The 11,704-nt window shown below is 58.3% G+C and overlaps 1 protein-coding gene across 11 annotated transcripts in view; it reads left to right on the forward strand.

Annotated features, from left to right (window-relative positions):
• MARK2 (microtubule affinity regulating kinase 2) overlaps positions 1-11,470 on the forward strand; it is a 101,732-nt gene extending 90,262 nt beyond the window's left edge. For 4 of the 11 annotated variants that reach the window (XM_066610447.1, XM_066610448.1, XM_066610452.1 and 1 more), the window contains exons 13-19: positions 13-200; positions 477-574; positions 3,589-3,747; positions 5,159-5,410; positions 7,034-7,060; positions 9,220-9,264; positions 9,542-11,470. In XM_066610447.1, the coding sequence (XP_066466544.1) occupies positions 13-200; positions 477-574; positions 3,589-3,747; positions 5,159-5,410; positions 7,034-7,060; positions 9,220-9,264; positions 9,542-9,899 (1,127 nt within the window). In that variant the 3' untranslated portion in view covers positions 9,900-11,470. The remainder of the gene's footprint in view (positions 1-12; positions 201-476; positions 575-3,588; positions 3,748-5,158; positions 5,411-7,033; positions 7,061-9,219; positions 9,265-9,541) is intronic. The other 7 variants (XM_066610450.1, XM_066610449.1, XM_066610453.1 and 4 more) reach the window with 7 other exon arrangements.
• The last annotated feature ends 234 nt before the right edge of the window (positions 11,471-11,704 follow it).

The following is an 11,704-nucleotide window of genomic DNA, read 5'->3' on the forward strand; positions in this document are numbered from 1 at the left end:
TCCTCCACACAGTACCCACCATCCCAACATCCACCTCATACTCCAAGAAAACGCAGGTGGCCAATGCGGAGAACAAGCGGCCTGAAGAGGAGCGGGAGACCGGGAGGAGCGGGGAGCGCAAGGCCAACAGCACCGTCAAAGTGCCTGCCAGCCCCCTGCCCGGCCTCGAGAGGAAAAAGAGCACCCCGACCCCCTCCACAGTCAGTCCCTCTTTGGTGCTTGGGGGGCTACTTCTGTGTGCCGCTTCTCCGATAACTGGGTCGCTGGGATCGGGGCAAGTGCGGCAGGAGAGGGAGCCGTTCCGGCTGGTTTTGGGAACTGGGAGGGATGCAGAACTAGAGCCCCCTCTGGCTCTCTGGGAATCTCCTCACACTGCCTCTCTTCAGAAGCAGCACACCAGCACTGCTGCTGTTCTGCAGGATCGGGGCCGGGTGGCCACAGGGCTCCCACTTACCGGCTGTCTCTGCCCTCCACAGAACAGCGTCCTCTCAACCAGCACGAATCGCAGCCGCAATTCCCCCATGCTGGAGCGCGGCAGCCTGGGACAGAACTCCATTCAGAACGGCAAGGACAGGTGAGGTGTCCTGCTTAGCAAACAGAAGCTGAGCCTCTCCAGGCCGATGCGCAGGCTCCGGTCGAACGATCTGTCCGTGGGGCTCATGTCCCTTAATGGTGGCTTTCGTAAGAATGAGTCCCCTCCCTCCTTTCAGGACTGGATTCTGAACTCCCGGCCCTTCCCTGGCCCAAGCAACGCACACACTGCCCCCCCCCCCACCTGGGTGCTGAGCTCTGTGGCCCCTTCAGCAGATCTGGGCTCCTCTGGGACTTGAGTCCTGCGTGGGCAAGCAGCTGGTCCTCTGGTGCCTCTTCCCAGCACGTGGTGCCTGAGACTGCAGGGTGGGGGCTGTGCTTTGGAATGCTTCCCTGTCTGGAAGGAGAACAGTCCTGCACTGAGAAAGGTAGCATAGTGGAGCCACTACTGCACCTGAGCCTTTTTCCGACGTGTGCTGCCTTTCTAGACACAGGGAGCTTTCTATTAGGGATGTCTTGGCCAATGGATTCTCTCTTAATGCAATCTGGGGCAGTGCAGGTCAGCGTTCTTGCCTCGTCTGCTATTTGTCTCCACAGAGCCTTCATGGCTGGCTGGCTAGACTGGAGCAAGCAAGGTATAGAGACCCACTCGCGCTTTCTGTTCAGCAACCACCCAACTCCTTGGTTTGGCTCTTTTCCTCTCGTCACCCCATGGAACCTCTGGGGTTTCCAGGCTCCACTGCAGGCTTCCAGTGATCTGCCAGTGGTTCCCAAAGAGGCTGTCTGACAGAGACTCCGCAACACCCCTCACCAGCCTGCAGATTCCAGGATTAGATCCCCCTCGTGGGCGCGTTTAAACGGACTCAGCAGTTAAAGCTGGCTGAGAACCAGTCTGGGCGCATAGATGTGTCCGTAGCTCAGTCCCTGGACTTGACTTCAGAAGTAGAACTTCTAGGGCCGAAGTGACCAATTCCTTCTTTTTATTCAGATTCAGATCAGAATGTGAAATCTGAATCGTGTGAGTGCTGAACGTGTTCCAGGGAGGCCTCGTAGCTAAAGAATTGTTCTGTGGGCTGGTGTGGGGCTGGTGTGGGGCAGCCTGTGGGCCTCTCTCCTGTCTCGTTCCTCAGTAGGAGCCAGGATCTGGAGCAGTGAACAGGCTGGAAGTCTGTCCACGGTGAAGCCAACCTAACCCTTCTAGGGGGCAGCCGTCCATTCCCTGCAGGGCCCAGCATGCTCTCTGTGCATTCAAGGGGGCTCATTGGCACAATTCCCGTTGCTTTTTGCCTGCCCCGAGCGCGTGTTTCTTTTAGGTGAACCGAAGTTGCTGCACCTGGGCCAGGTGTTGGGAACTTCTTCCGCTTCATCTCCCTCATTGGCCGGCTCTTGAAAGGCAGGTGCTGGCTCCTTTGGGGTAGTACGTCTGCCTGTTCTTGTCGTGCCTGTTGCCAGTGTACCGGCACGAGATGTGAGAGGCCTGCTTCCTGAACAGCTCCTTGAGGTGCCCTCCACGGAGTGTCTGCTGGGTTTGTGGAGGAGCCTCTTTGCTTTAGGAAAGAGGAGCTTCTGCCCCCTCTTCCCTCTGTTGGAGCGGAGACAGAGTAAGCTCCGGCTGAACAATGTTTCTTTGCTTGTTTCTCCCCAAGGCAGTCAGTGTACCACCTCAGGCTGAAGCTGGGAATTCACCCAAAGCAATACTTACTTCCTCTATTTTCAGCCCAACTCCCTGCATATAGAAAATGATTGCGTCGCGGTTCTGCCTGGGCATTTTCTCTGACATGCTGGCTTTCTGTGTATGGGGGGGGGGATAAGTAATGGAGGAGCACTGAGTCATGTGAGCCCCCACCTCCAGCCTGAGAGTTGTGCCATCGGTGTGCGTGGCAGGTCCCTGCCCTGCGAGGAGCTTGCAGTCTAGATATTGACACAGGGGAGGCCACGGCCAGTCAAGTGGAGCTTAGGACCCTCTCCCCTCTGCGCACGAGTGTGGAAGAGCTCACGGAGCAGCCCCGCACTCTGCCCACCCACCCCTCTTCCTCTGCATCTCCAGGTGCAGCCAGGGAGGGGCAGCCCTGTGGCCCAGTGTGGTTCCCCTGCATTGTCATTCACTTGCACATGCACATCTCCTGTTTTTTCTTTCTTCCTGATCACATGACTCCCAGGGTCTGGCCAGCTGTGCCTCCCTCCATCCACATCCATTTCCTGCCCCCCCCATAACCATCAAGGTTATGCCTACTCTATATACACATATACTGGGTCGTATATTGTATATTTGCTTCCCTTTCTTCCCCCACCCCCTCTACTGGGATGTCCCTGCGCCCACATGCAGCTGTATCCGTGACAGTGGGGGGAGGGGTCAGTGGCCAGGGATGGGAGGGGAAGGCGGGTGCCTCAGTCCCTCTGCAGCCCAAAGGAGAAATGCTTCCGGGGGCATTAGTGTGAAAGGCCAGAGTTCCTTTCCAAATATTGTGCTTTACTGATAGACTGGATAATATCCCAAGCAGAAGGTGGAGTAGCTGTTGCTGGAGGGGGGGTTGGTTTTTTCCCAGGTTAGGAGTCACCAGTTTCCCTCCTGGCCTGACCTATAGCATTATCCAAAGAGTCGCTGATCCAGGGAAGTTAGAGGAAACAGTAGCCCAGCCCACCCCCCAGAGAAAACGGGAAGAATGGCAGATGAGACGAGGCCGGCCCCTGCATGGAGGAAAGGGACAATTCCCATGCCGCAGAGAACAGGAAATGTCAGGTGGACGAGTGACAGAGGAGGTCACACTGCTCAGCCCCCCTACTGGCTGTGTGAATGGGGCAGGGCAGCCGGGCATGGGCCAGTGGGCTGAGGGGTCTTGGGCACATGGAACTGCCCCAGCCCCGAACCAGGGAGGGAGAGGAGTGGCAGTTCCAGGGACTGAGGCTCTGCAGTTGGGGCAGCGAGGGGTCCCGGTTCTGGGCAGGGAGCCTTGCAGGGCCAGGGACGGATACAGCTGCCCATCGTCACCCTCTTTTTTCTTTCCCCTCCCTTTAAACTTGTGCTTCTCCCTGCCTCTGTTTTTTTCCCCACCCCAGCCTAAGCACTCCGGGCTCCAGGGCTTCCACTGCTTCAGCTTCCGCCGCCGTGAGCTCCGCGCGCCCGCGCCAGCACCAGAAATCCATGTCCGCCTCGGTGCACCCCTCCAAGCCCACGCTGCCCCCCTCCGACAATAACTGTGAGGTGCAGCGACCCAGGCAAGTGGGCAGGGTGTGCGCACCGCGGTGCACCATCTCCCCCCTTCCTCCCATGCCCCCTGGACCTTGCTGGCCTGCTAGTAGGCTGGCTTGGTAGGGCCCCAGTGCGCTCGCTCAGGGCCTGCAGGTAAGTGGACAGGGAGTAGTAGCCGCAGCTACTGTGGGGCAGGAAACCTCTTCCAAAGTCTGGTAGAGCCAGTTCTAGAGCACAGATTTGGAGGGAGAGCTTCTCAGTCATAAGACTCCATGTTCAGTCCCTGGCAGCATCTCCAGGTGTGACTGGGAAAGGCCCCTTGCCTAGAGAGCTGCTGCCCGTGTTCCTGGTTGCTTCAGGGATGAGGTTATGGACTGGCTTGAAGGGAACCAGAGAATTAGGAAGAATCCGAACGGCAGGAAGAGGTTGCACTTGGACCAGGGGCAGGAGCTCCTCCAAGATGACACAAGCCCAGCTGGATCAGACCAAAGGCCCATCCCACCCAGCACTCTGTTTCCAACGGTGCTGGTCAGGGGTTTCCATGAAGGCTGCAACCTGCTCCTGTTGTTGTAAACTAGTACTGGTGTCCAGGGGTAGACTGCCTTTGACCATGGGGGTTCTGCTCAGCCATCGTGACAGTTGATAGACCTTGCCCCCTCTATGAATGCTGTCTGAGCCTCCTTTGAATGCATTTAAAGTAACAGTCTAACCTGCATGGACACGAATCCCCCTGCATCGTTCATGCATATTAGGGATTCTCTCCCTTCCGCAACAGCCAAAGGGCTCTGTGGGCCTCCCCCGAGTGGGTGGCTGCAGTGGCCCAGATTCTGCCAGCATTCTCCCCCTGCGTGTCTTGTGGCCGGCTCTCTTCAGTCCGTGTCTCGTGGAGTACGTGGCTGGCCGTCTCTGCTTCAGTCTCATAGCCCTTCCGCATGGCAGAGGAGGGCTGGCGCAGGGCTGAGCGGGCCCCACTGTGGTCACCAGCCATTCTGGTTCAAGCACAGCTACAGATGTCAAGTGGTGGCTGGCCCTGCAGTCTGCGGGGAGGGGACTTGGTTGGAAGTGGGCTTACTGGTCCTACCTCCCCCTTTGAGGTGCTAATCCATTTGCAGCCCTGTGCGAGGGGGGGGATTGAACTGAGGTCTGTGTAGTGCCCTGGAATCCCCCTGCAAGCAGAATCTTGGCTTCCCTTCATGGGACTCTGTAGATTCTCAAAATCTTTGCTCAGCATCGCCATTCTGGATTCATTGTGACCACTCAGGCCACTCTTCAAACCATAGTTCCCAGGATCCTCTGGGGCAAGGGCCATGGTGGCTTTCGGAACTGGCTTCTAAGTCCCAGTTTGCCCACCATCCCGCTGCAGCCTGACAGGGGCCGCCTCCGAGACTGGCCCGCTAGCCAGCCAGCGCTGACTGTCCCTTCTCCCTCCCCCCACAGCACTGCCCCTCAGAGGGTCCCTGTCGCCTCCCCCTCAGCCCACAACATCAGCAGCGCCCTTTCTGAGCACACCCATTTCCCACGGGACGTCTCCAGCCGCAGGACCTTCCACGCTGGGCAGCTGCGGCAGGTTCGGGACCAGCAGAACCTCCCCTACGGCCTCACGCCTGCTTCGCCTTCCGGGAACAGCCAAGGCAGGAGGGGTGCGTCCGGAAGCCTCTTCAGCAAGTTCACTTCCAAATTTGTGCGCAGGTAAGGGGGCGAAGTGGGGGAGAGGGGCACACAACCCCCACAGTACCTCTGGGCAGTGGATGTGGGGTGGAGGCACAGTGGGGAGAGCGGCTCAGCCCCTTTTAGCCATTCCTTTGGGGGGGGGTGCAGCTGCAGTTTTTTTCTCCCTGGCATAAATCCTAGAGAGAGAGAATTTCATGTGGCAGATTTCAGTTGGGGGGGGGGGAGTTGAATCCAGGCCACTCTCCTTCCAGGCAGATGCTGCAGGCAGTGCGCAGTTGGGTCTGTATCCAGGCATGCAGCTGACCCTCAGGGGCCTTGTGGCTACCACAGCCCAGTACCCGCCTGTGTGCACTTTTGCAGTACCCGCTTCTCCCCACTTTTGCATGCACTACCCGGGTCCTTTCTTAGGGAGGACCGGCCTCCTGGGCCTCCTGTTCGACCCGGGGCAGCTCTTTGCTGCACTACCCTGTTGGGAGGGTGAGGAAGAAGCACCCATTTCCCAGTCTTGATGTGCGGGGTGGAGGAGCAGCTGTGAGGCAGAGCGCCTTGGGCAGAGAGGCCTAGTGGTGAGGGCTGTGCCTGGATCGTCTGCAGGAGCCTCTTTGGGAAATTCTCTGGAGGGAGAGAGGATGCAGCCTGGGGGTGGTGCTTCTCAGGCAAAGGCAGGGGAAGGGCAGGTGCCAGCTGAGATGCTCCAAGGCCCCACCCTGGGGCCACCTCTCTAGAAGCAGCAGCTGCTCTGCTGGCACCAGCTAGTCTCCTGGTCATGTGCTCTTCCCAGGGAATGGTGGGATTTGTAGTTGGCTGGGAACGCCAGGCTCTCTTTGCAAGGCCAAGAAAGGCTTCTTAGTGGAGTCCCAGAGCAGCTGAGCTCTGCATCCCCAAACGGTTTTGGCCCATCCCACACGTCCATCGCTGATGGCACCCCAGGCTTGGCTGTCCCCTGTCCTGTGTGCACACCGGAATGTGGGAGCCTGGCAGTGGCGTTATCGGCATGGCCAGCTGAGGGGCAGCTCCTGGGACTCCTGGACCACTCACAGCCACACTGCTCCTGGGAGCGCTGGGGTGGAGGAGATGCACAGGGAACCTGCCAGACCTGGTTGGCCTCTTCCAAAGGGACAGATCAGCAGCAGCCAGGGGTCAGAACACCCCTACCCCTCAAGGCAGCTTCCCCCTTGTGCGTGTGTGTGAATAATCCCCGCCAGATGCCTTCCCTCCTGGCCCCAGAGCAGGGGGCTTCTGGCACCCTTCTGCTGTGCGACGTGAGGAGGGAGCCCTTCTCTGCAGCCCAGCACCTCCTGCCCTCCTCCCCGTTCCTTCCCCCTCTTTCTCTGCTGTGAGCGTTTAACCCGCCCTCCTCCCACCCCCTGCTTCTGTTCATGGCTCTGTGGGGAGTTAGGCGGGGGTCATGGGGCTGGGGTGAGGAGGGATGACTGAGTGCAGGAGGGAGGGCTTTCCTGACCCCAGCAACAGGGGTCTCCCCCGCCTCCTTGTCTGGGTGCCGGAGGGGCAGAAGAGAGCCAAGAGGGAGAGGCTGCCCCCCCTGCTCTAGGGCGGCTGGTGCCTGTCACGTGTGCGTTTCTGTGCTCTCCCACCCGCCCACCACCCACCGTTTTTTTCCCTTTTTTTTTTTCCTTTTAGAAATCTGTCTTTCAGGTTTGCCAGAAGGTAGGCGTTCATCACTCTGGTTTTGTTCTGTCCTCCTCCTGTGCAGGACTAACCCTCCTCCTTCTCCCTGCCGGCTGCTTCTTCCTCCTCCTCCTCTTCTTCCTCTTCCCCCCTCCTGTGCCTCCTGGCTGCTAATGATGTTTGTGTGTGAGCCTGAGGGCACACTTAAAGGGACAGCTGGAGCATTGCTGGGTTGGCTGTCTGTGCCAGTGGGGGGAGCAGCCGCTGCTTTCTTGTCTTCCTGCAAATTGGCCAGCCTGGGATTTGGAGGTGGGCAGGAGAATCCTCCAAGGGCTGTGGGCCTGACCCCTCTTCAGATGTGCTGTCTCTTTAAAGGTGACCTCTGTCTTCCTCGTTCCCTGGGCTGGGCCTCTGACGTTTAACCAGACCCCCTCCTCGTTCTCTCTGTCTCCCCCCCCCCACTTCACCCCCCAAACTAATCCCCCTGCATGGTGGTGGTTAGGAGACGCTGGGCTGTACCTGTGCTCTGTTGCTTGTAGCTGCCTTGAGGGTTCTGGGTGGGCATTGGGGAGGGGGTGGCAGGTCAGGGAGTCTGCATGAATAGTGGGACGTGGCCTCCGGGGCATGTTGAGCGCCATCTGAAGAATCCCAGCCTTTGTTGTCATCAGAGGTGGGTGTGGGGAGGGGGGAAGAGACTTCATCTTTGTAAGGGCAGGTGTTCCTAGTCCTCATGGTTACGGACACAAGTACTGGCTGTTCTTTGTGATGGACCACTGGGTAGAAAAAGGGGGAGATGTAACTCCTGCCTGGCTCTGCAGCTTTTCAAGAATCCCACCCATCTTTACTCATTCAAAATGTCATTTAAAAACACACACATTTGAGATCTAACAAATTTCCCTACAGTGGATTAGGGAGGAATTTTAACCCCCCTGGTCTCAAAGTGTGTGTGTCGCTCTTGTGAGAAGAGTCATCGTGACAGAGTGCGTGGTTTTGCACACCAAAAGGCTGCAGGTTCAATTCCTGGCCGCTCCCCGTAGGACCAGGAAGACCCTCCTCTGAAACTCTGGGGAATGCAGCACAGAGCTTGTTGGACCAAAGATCAGACTCCGCAGGCAGCAGCTTCCTGTGTTCCGGGGTGGGGGTGTTTTGCTAGAGGTGACCCCTGCCCACTCTGCAATACTGGGGATGGTGTAAAGTGGCTGCAAGGGGGACTTGAGAGGCCTGTTGTCTCATCCCTCCTCTGCCTGCCTGCCTGTGGAGCACGGGGTGGAAAGAGCCCTGCCTGAGATACAGGCTTTGCCCCCTCAGCTGAGCAAGTTTGAGTTGCTCCTCGGGGTGGGTCAGAGCAGTTGGCATTTCAAATCCTGGAAGAGCTGTTGGGAGGCGTTTGTCCTTTGCTGTCCTCCTTGCAGTCAAGCAGTGCTTCATGCGTTCAAACACAAGCGGAACGTAACCCGGTTTTGATACCGTGGCAATGGTTGCTGACCAGGGTTGAGTGTGGCCGAAATGTGTGACCTAGAGTAGGCTTTGACCGCAGTGGGGGCTGCCTGACAGGCGGCCCAAGGGAGCAGCTCTCCTGCGCTGTGTCCTGGCCTGGGTGGCACCTGAGACGTCTCCACTGCCGGAGGCAGATACTGGAGGAGCCTCCTGGAGGGCTTGGGGAAGAGTCCTGAGCGGGCCAGAGGTCAAAGGCCATTTCCAAGCAGGACCTGCTGCTGCTAAGCACTGAGTGATTCACATGTGTTGCCACAATGCTCCCTGCAACGTCCCTGTAAGGTAGGCTGGTGGTGATCTCACTGAGGGCAGAAGGCCACCTGCCTTCCTGTGTGGTGGTGAGGCTTCAACTTTAAATTCTTGGCTCGCAGCTCACTAACTCAGTCGCCGGCACCTCCTCTTCCGCTGCTGGAATGTCACTTCTGCTTGTGGTGAGGGAGTGGCCCAGGGCATTGGTGCATGAAGGTGTGTCCCATGGATGCGGCAAGTTGATGCCTGCCCCTGCGCCCGCAGCAGCCTCCCCAGCCTGCCCGAGACCCCATCGGCTCCCCTTTGTTGTCTGAGCACACCCCCTTCAGCTTCCAAGTGCCCGCTAAAGGGATGCCCTTGCACATGTCCCTCAGAGGGAGAAAGGAGAGTGAGGTGCAGACACTGCTGACTTGAGGGGGGTACCTGACATGCTGTCTCCCACTCTGTTTTTTGAGGAACCTGCATGAGCCCGAAAGCAAAGACCGCGTGGAGACACTCAGGTGAGATGCAGCCAGTGCTGGGGGGACACCCCCAAGCCTCCTCTGGGGCCGAGTTAGCTCCACTGTTGTCTGTTTCTTCAGCAGGGCCAGGCTGCTCTCTGGCATCCCCTCTCCGCCTCTTGTCCGTCCGTTTCTCTCCTGTCACCTCCTCCCTCCCGTCTCTTTCTCTAGCTCTCCGTTGCCGCTGACTGGGCCGGGCCAGGCACTGCTGATGCTGGGCCAGGGGGCCTCCCCTCTTGCCTTCCTGACCATCCCCGTTTCCTGTCTCTCCTCCCAGGCCTCATATGGTGGGCAGCAGCGGGGACAAGGAGCGGGACGAGAACCGGGAGGCCAAGCCGCGCTCACTGCGCTTCACCTGGAGCATGAAGACGACAAGCTCCATGGAGCCCAACGAGATGATGAAGGAGATCCGGAAAGTGCTGGACGCTAATAACTGCCAGTGTGAGCTGCAGGAGAGGTACATGCTCCTGTGCATGCACGGAGCGCCGGGCCACGAGGCCTTTGTGCAGTGGGAGATGGAGGTCTGCAAGCTCCCCCGCCTCTCGCTCAACGGCGTCCGCTTCAAGAGGATATCCGGCACCTCCATGGCCTTCAAGAACATTGCCTCCAAAATCGCCAATGAACTCAAGCTTTAACAGGCCCCCCTGGGGGGGGCTCTGGCCTGCACGCGCATGGGGTGGGGGAGAGTAAAGCTGCAATGGTGGAACTCTGGAAGGGTTTGTTTTTGGAGACCCTGGTGCTGGACGGGGAGACCAGGGAGGGGGCAGGTGGCGGTGGTGGTGTCTGGGGGGACAGCCCCCCTTCCCTTCTCTCCCCCAGCCCAGAAGCTGCTGGAGCTCCATGGAGACGGGAGTGTGTGGGGGAGTGGCTGGCAGCCACCAGGCCGGTCTCCGTGGCAACAGTGGTGGGAGTGTACCAAGGGCTGTTGGTCTCTATAGCGACGGTGTTGGGGGCATCCCTTTTGGCCTCCATGGCGACCATGGTACTTTCCTTTTTTGTTGTTGTTGCACATGAGACAGGGTTTAAATTACCAAACTCTCACACACACGCACGCACACACATGCGCTCTGCAAGAGCTCGCCCTCCCTCCCTCTTGGTGATGCCTCTTGAACCAGGCCCCCTCCCCACGTGCCTCAGTCTGTCCCAGAGGCGGTTTGGGGTCCTGGCCTCCAACTGCAGGGTTGAGGTGGAGAAGGGGGCAGGCTTTCCTTATGGGCATTACTGCAGAGACAGGCCCCCCCTCGTTTTCCTAGTCAGGCCAGTGAAAAGAGCAGGGGGAGGCTTGAGAGTGGCTGCTCCCTGCCCTGCCTTGGCACAGTGAAGTTGCCTCCCGCTTTGGGAGGGAGAGTGTGGTGGGGGGTGAAGTTCCAGACCCGCATCCTTGTACCACCTGCAGGTTTTTGCGCTCTGATGGTGAAAGCAGGTAGGGCTTCTGGGAGCTGCTCTTGCTGTCTAGCTGGACCCCAAAGGCCCCTTTACCCCTCCCTCCCTGCATGCCCCCAAAGCCCCACATCCTCTGCTCTCTTGCCTCTGTGCCCAAGGGTGTTGCAGGCACTGCAGAAGAGACCTCTGTGGGGCTTTGTGACCCCCAGTCTTCAGTGATAAAAGGCTGCACGTGGGCCTTGCTGGTGTCTGGGTGTGAGAGGAGTGGGGGGGAGGCTGAGACGCCAGCCAGATTTTCCTCCTTGGCTTGCAGCTTCTGGCTGTGCCTACCAGCGTCTTCTTCATCACAAAGTGTGGGGAGCCCTTATTACTTCCACTCCTGCCCCACCAGTACAGGGAGCACAGCTCCCTTCCCCCTCCCTCCTTTCCAAAGCACAAAAACGGGACCTTGGCTGCAATTTCTTCTCCCCCCCCCCCCAAAGCTGGATTTCTTCCTTGCTCATATCGCCACTTGAGAATGTATTTTCAGTCCCTTTTGGGGCAGTTGGGCTCCCCCAGACTGCTGAGCTCCCTTGTCCCTCCTGCCCTCACTCTCTCTCTCTCTCTTTCTCTCTCACACACACACACACAAGAAATCTGGTTTGTATATAACTGTACTGATACCTCGGTTTTGTGAGTGGTTAATTTTTTTTGTTTAATTCTGATCACAAAAAAATGCCTTTTTTAAAAGAAAAATCATGTTCCCTTTTTTGTTCGTTCCTCCCCCTCCCAGGGACGCTGCCGTTTGATGTAGTTTTACAGGTTCTAGATTAAAACTTTCCAGAAAGCACCTGCCTGGCATTGGCTTCCTCTAGTGTTGTTTTCTAGCACATCACCGGGTCCTGAGAAGACAGCAAAGGAGGGGAGCGGGGGCTGGAGGTGTGCCCCTTTGCCTCTCCTCCCCACTGGAGTCAGTGTGTGAGCGGCCATTCCCCTAGATCGGGGGAGCTGCATTCAGTCGTCCCCCCCTTGGTCTCTGCTGCATGCCCTCTCATGGGACCCGTTCCTTGTTCTGGCT

The sequence above is a fragment of the Tiliqua scincoides genome, chromosome 15, assembly GCF_035046505.1.
Source record: "Tiliqua scincoides isolate rTilSci1 chromosome 15, rTilSci1.hap2, whole genome shotgun sequence".
Lineage (NCBI taxonomy): Eukaryota > Metazoa > Chordata > Lepidosauria > Squamata > Scincidae > Tiliqua > Tiliqua scincoides.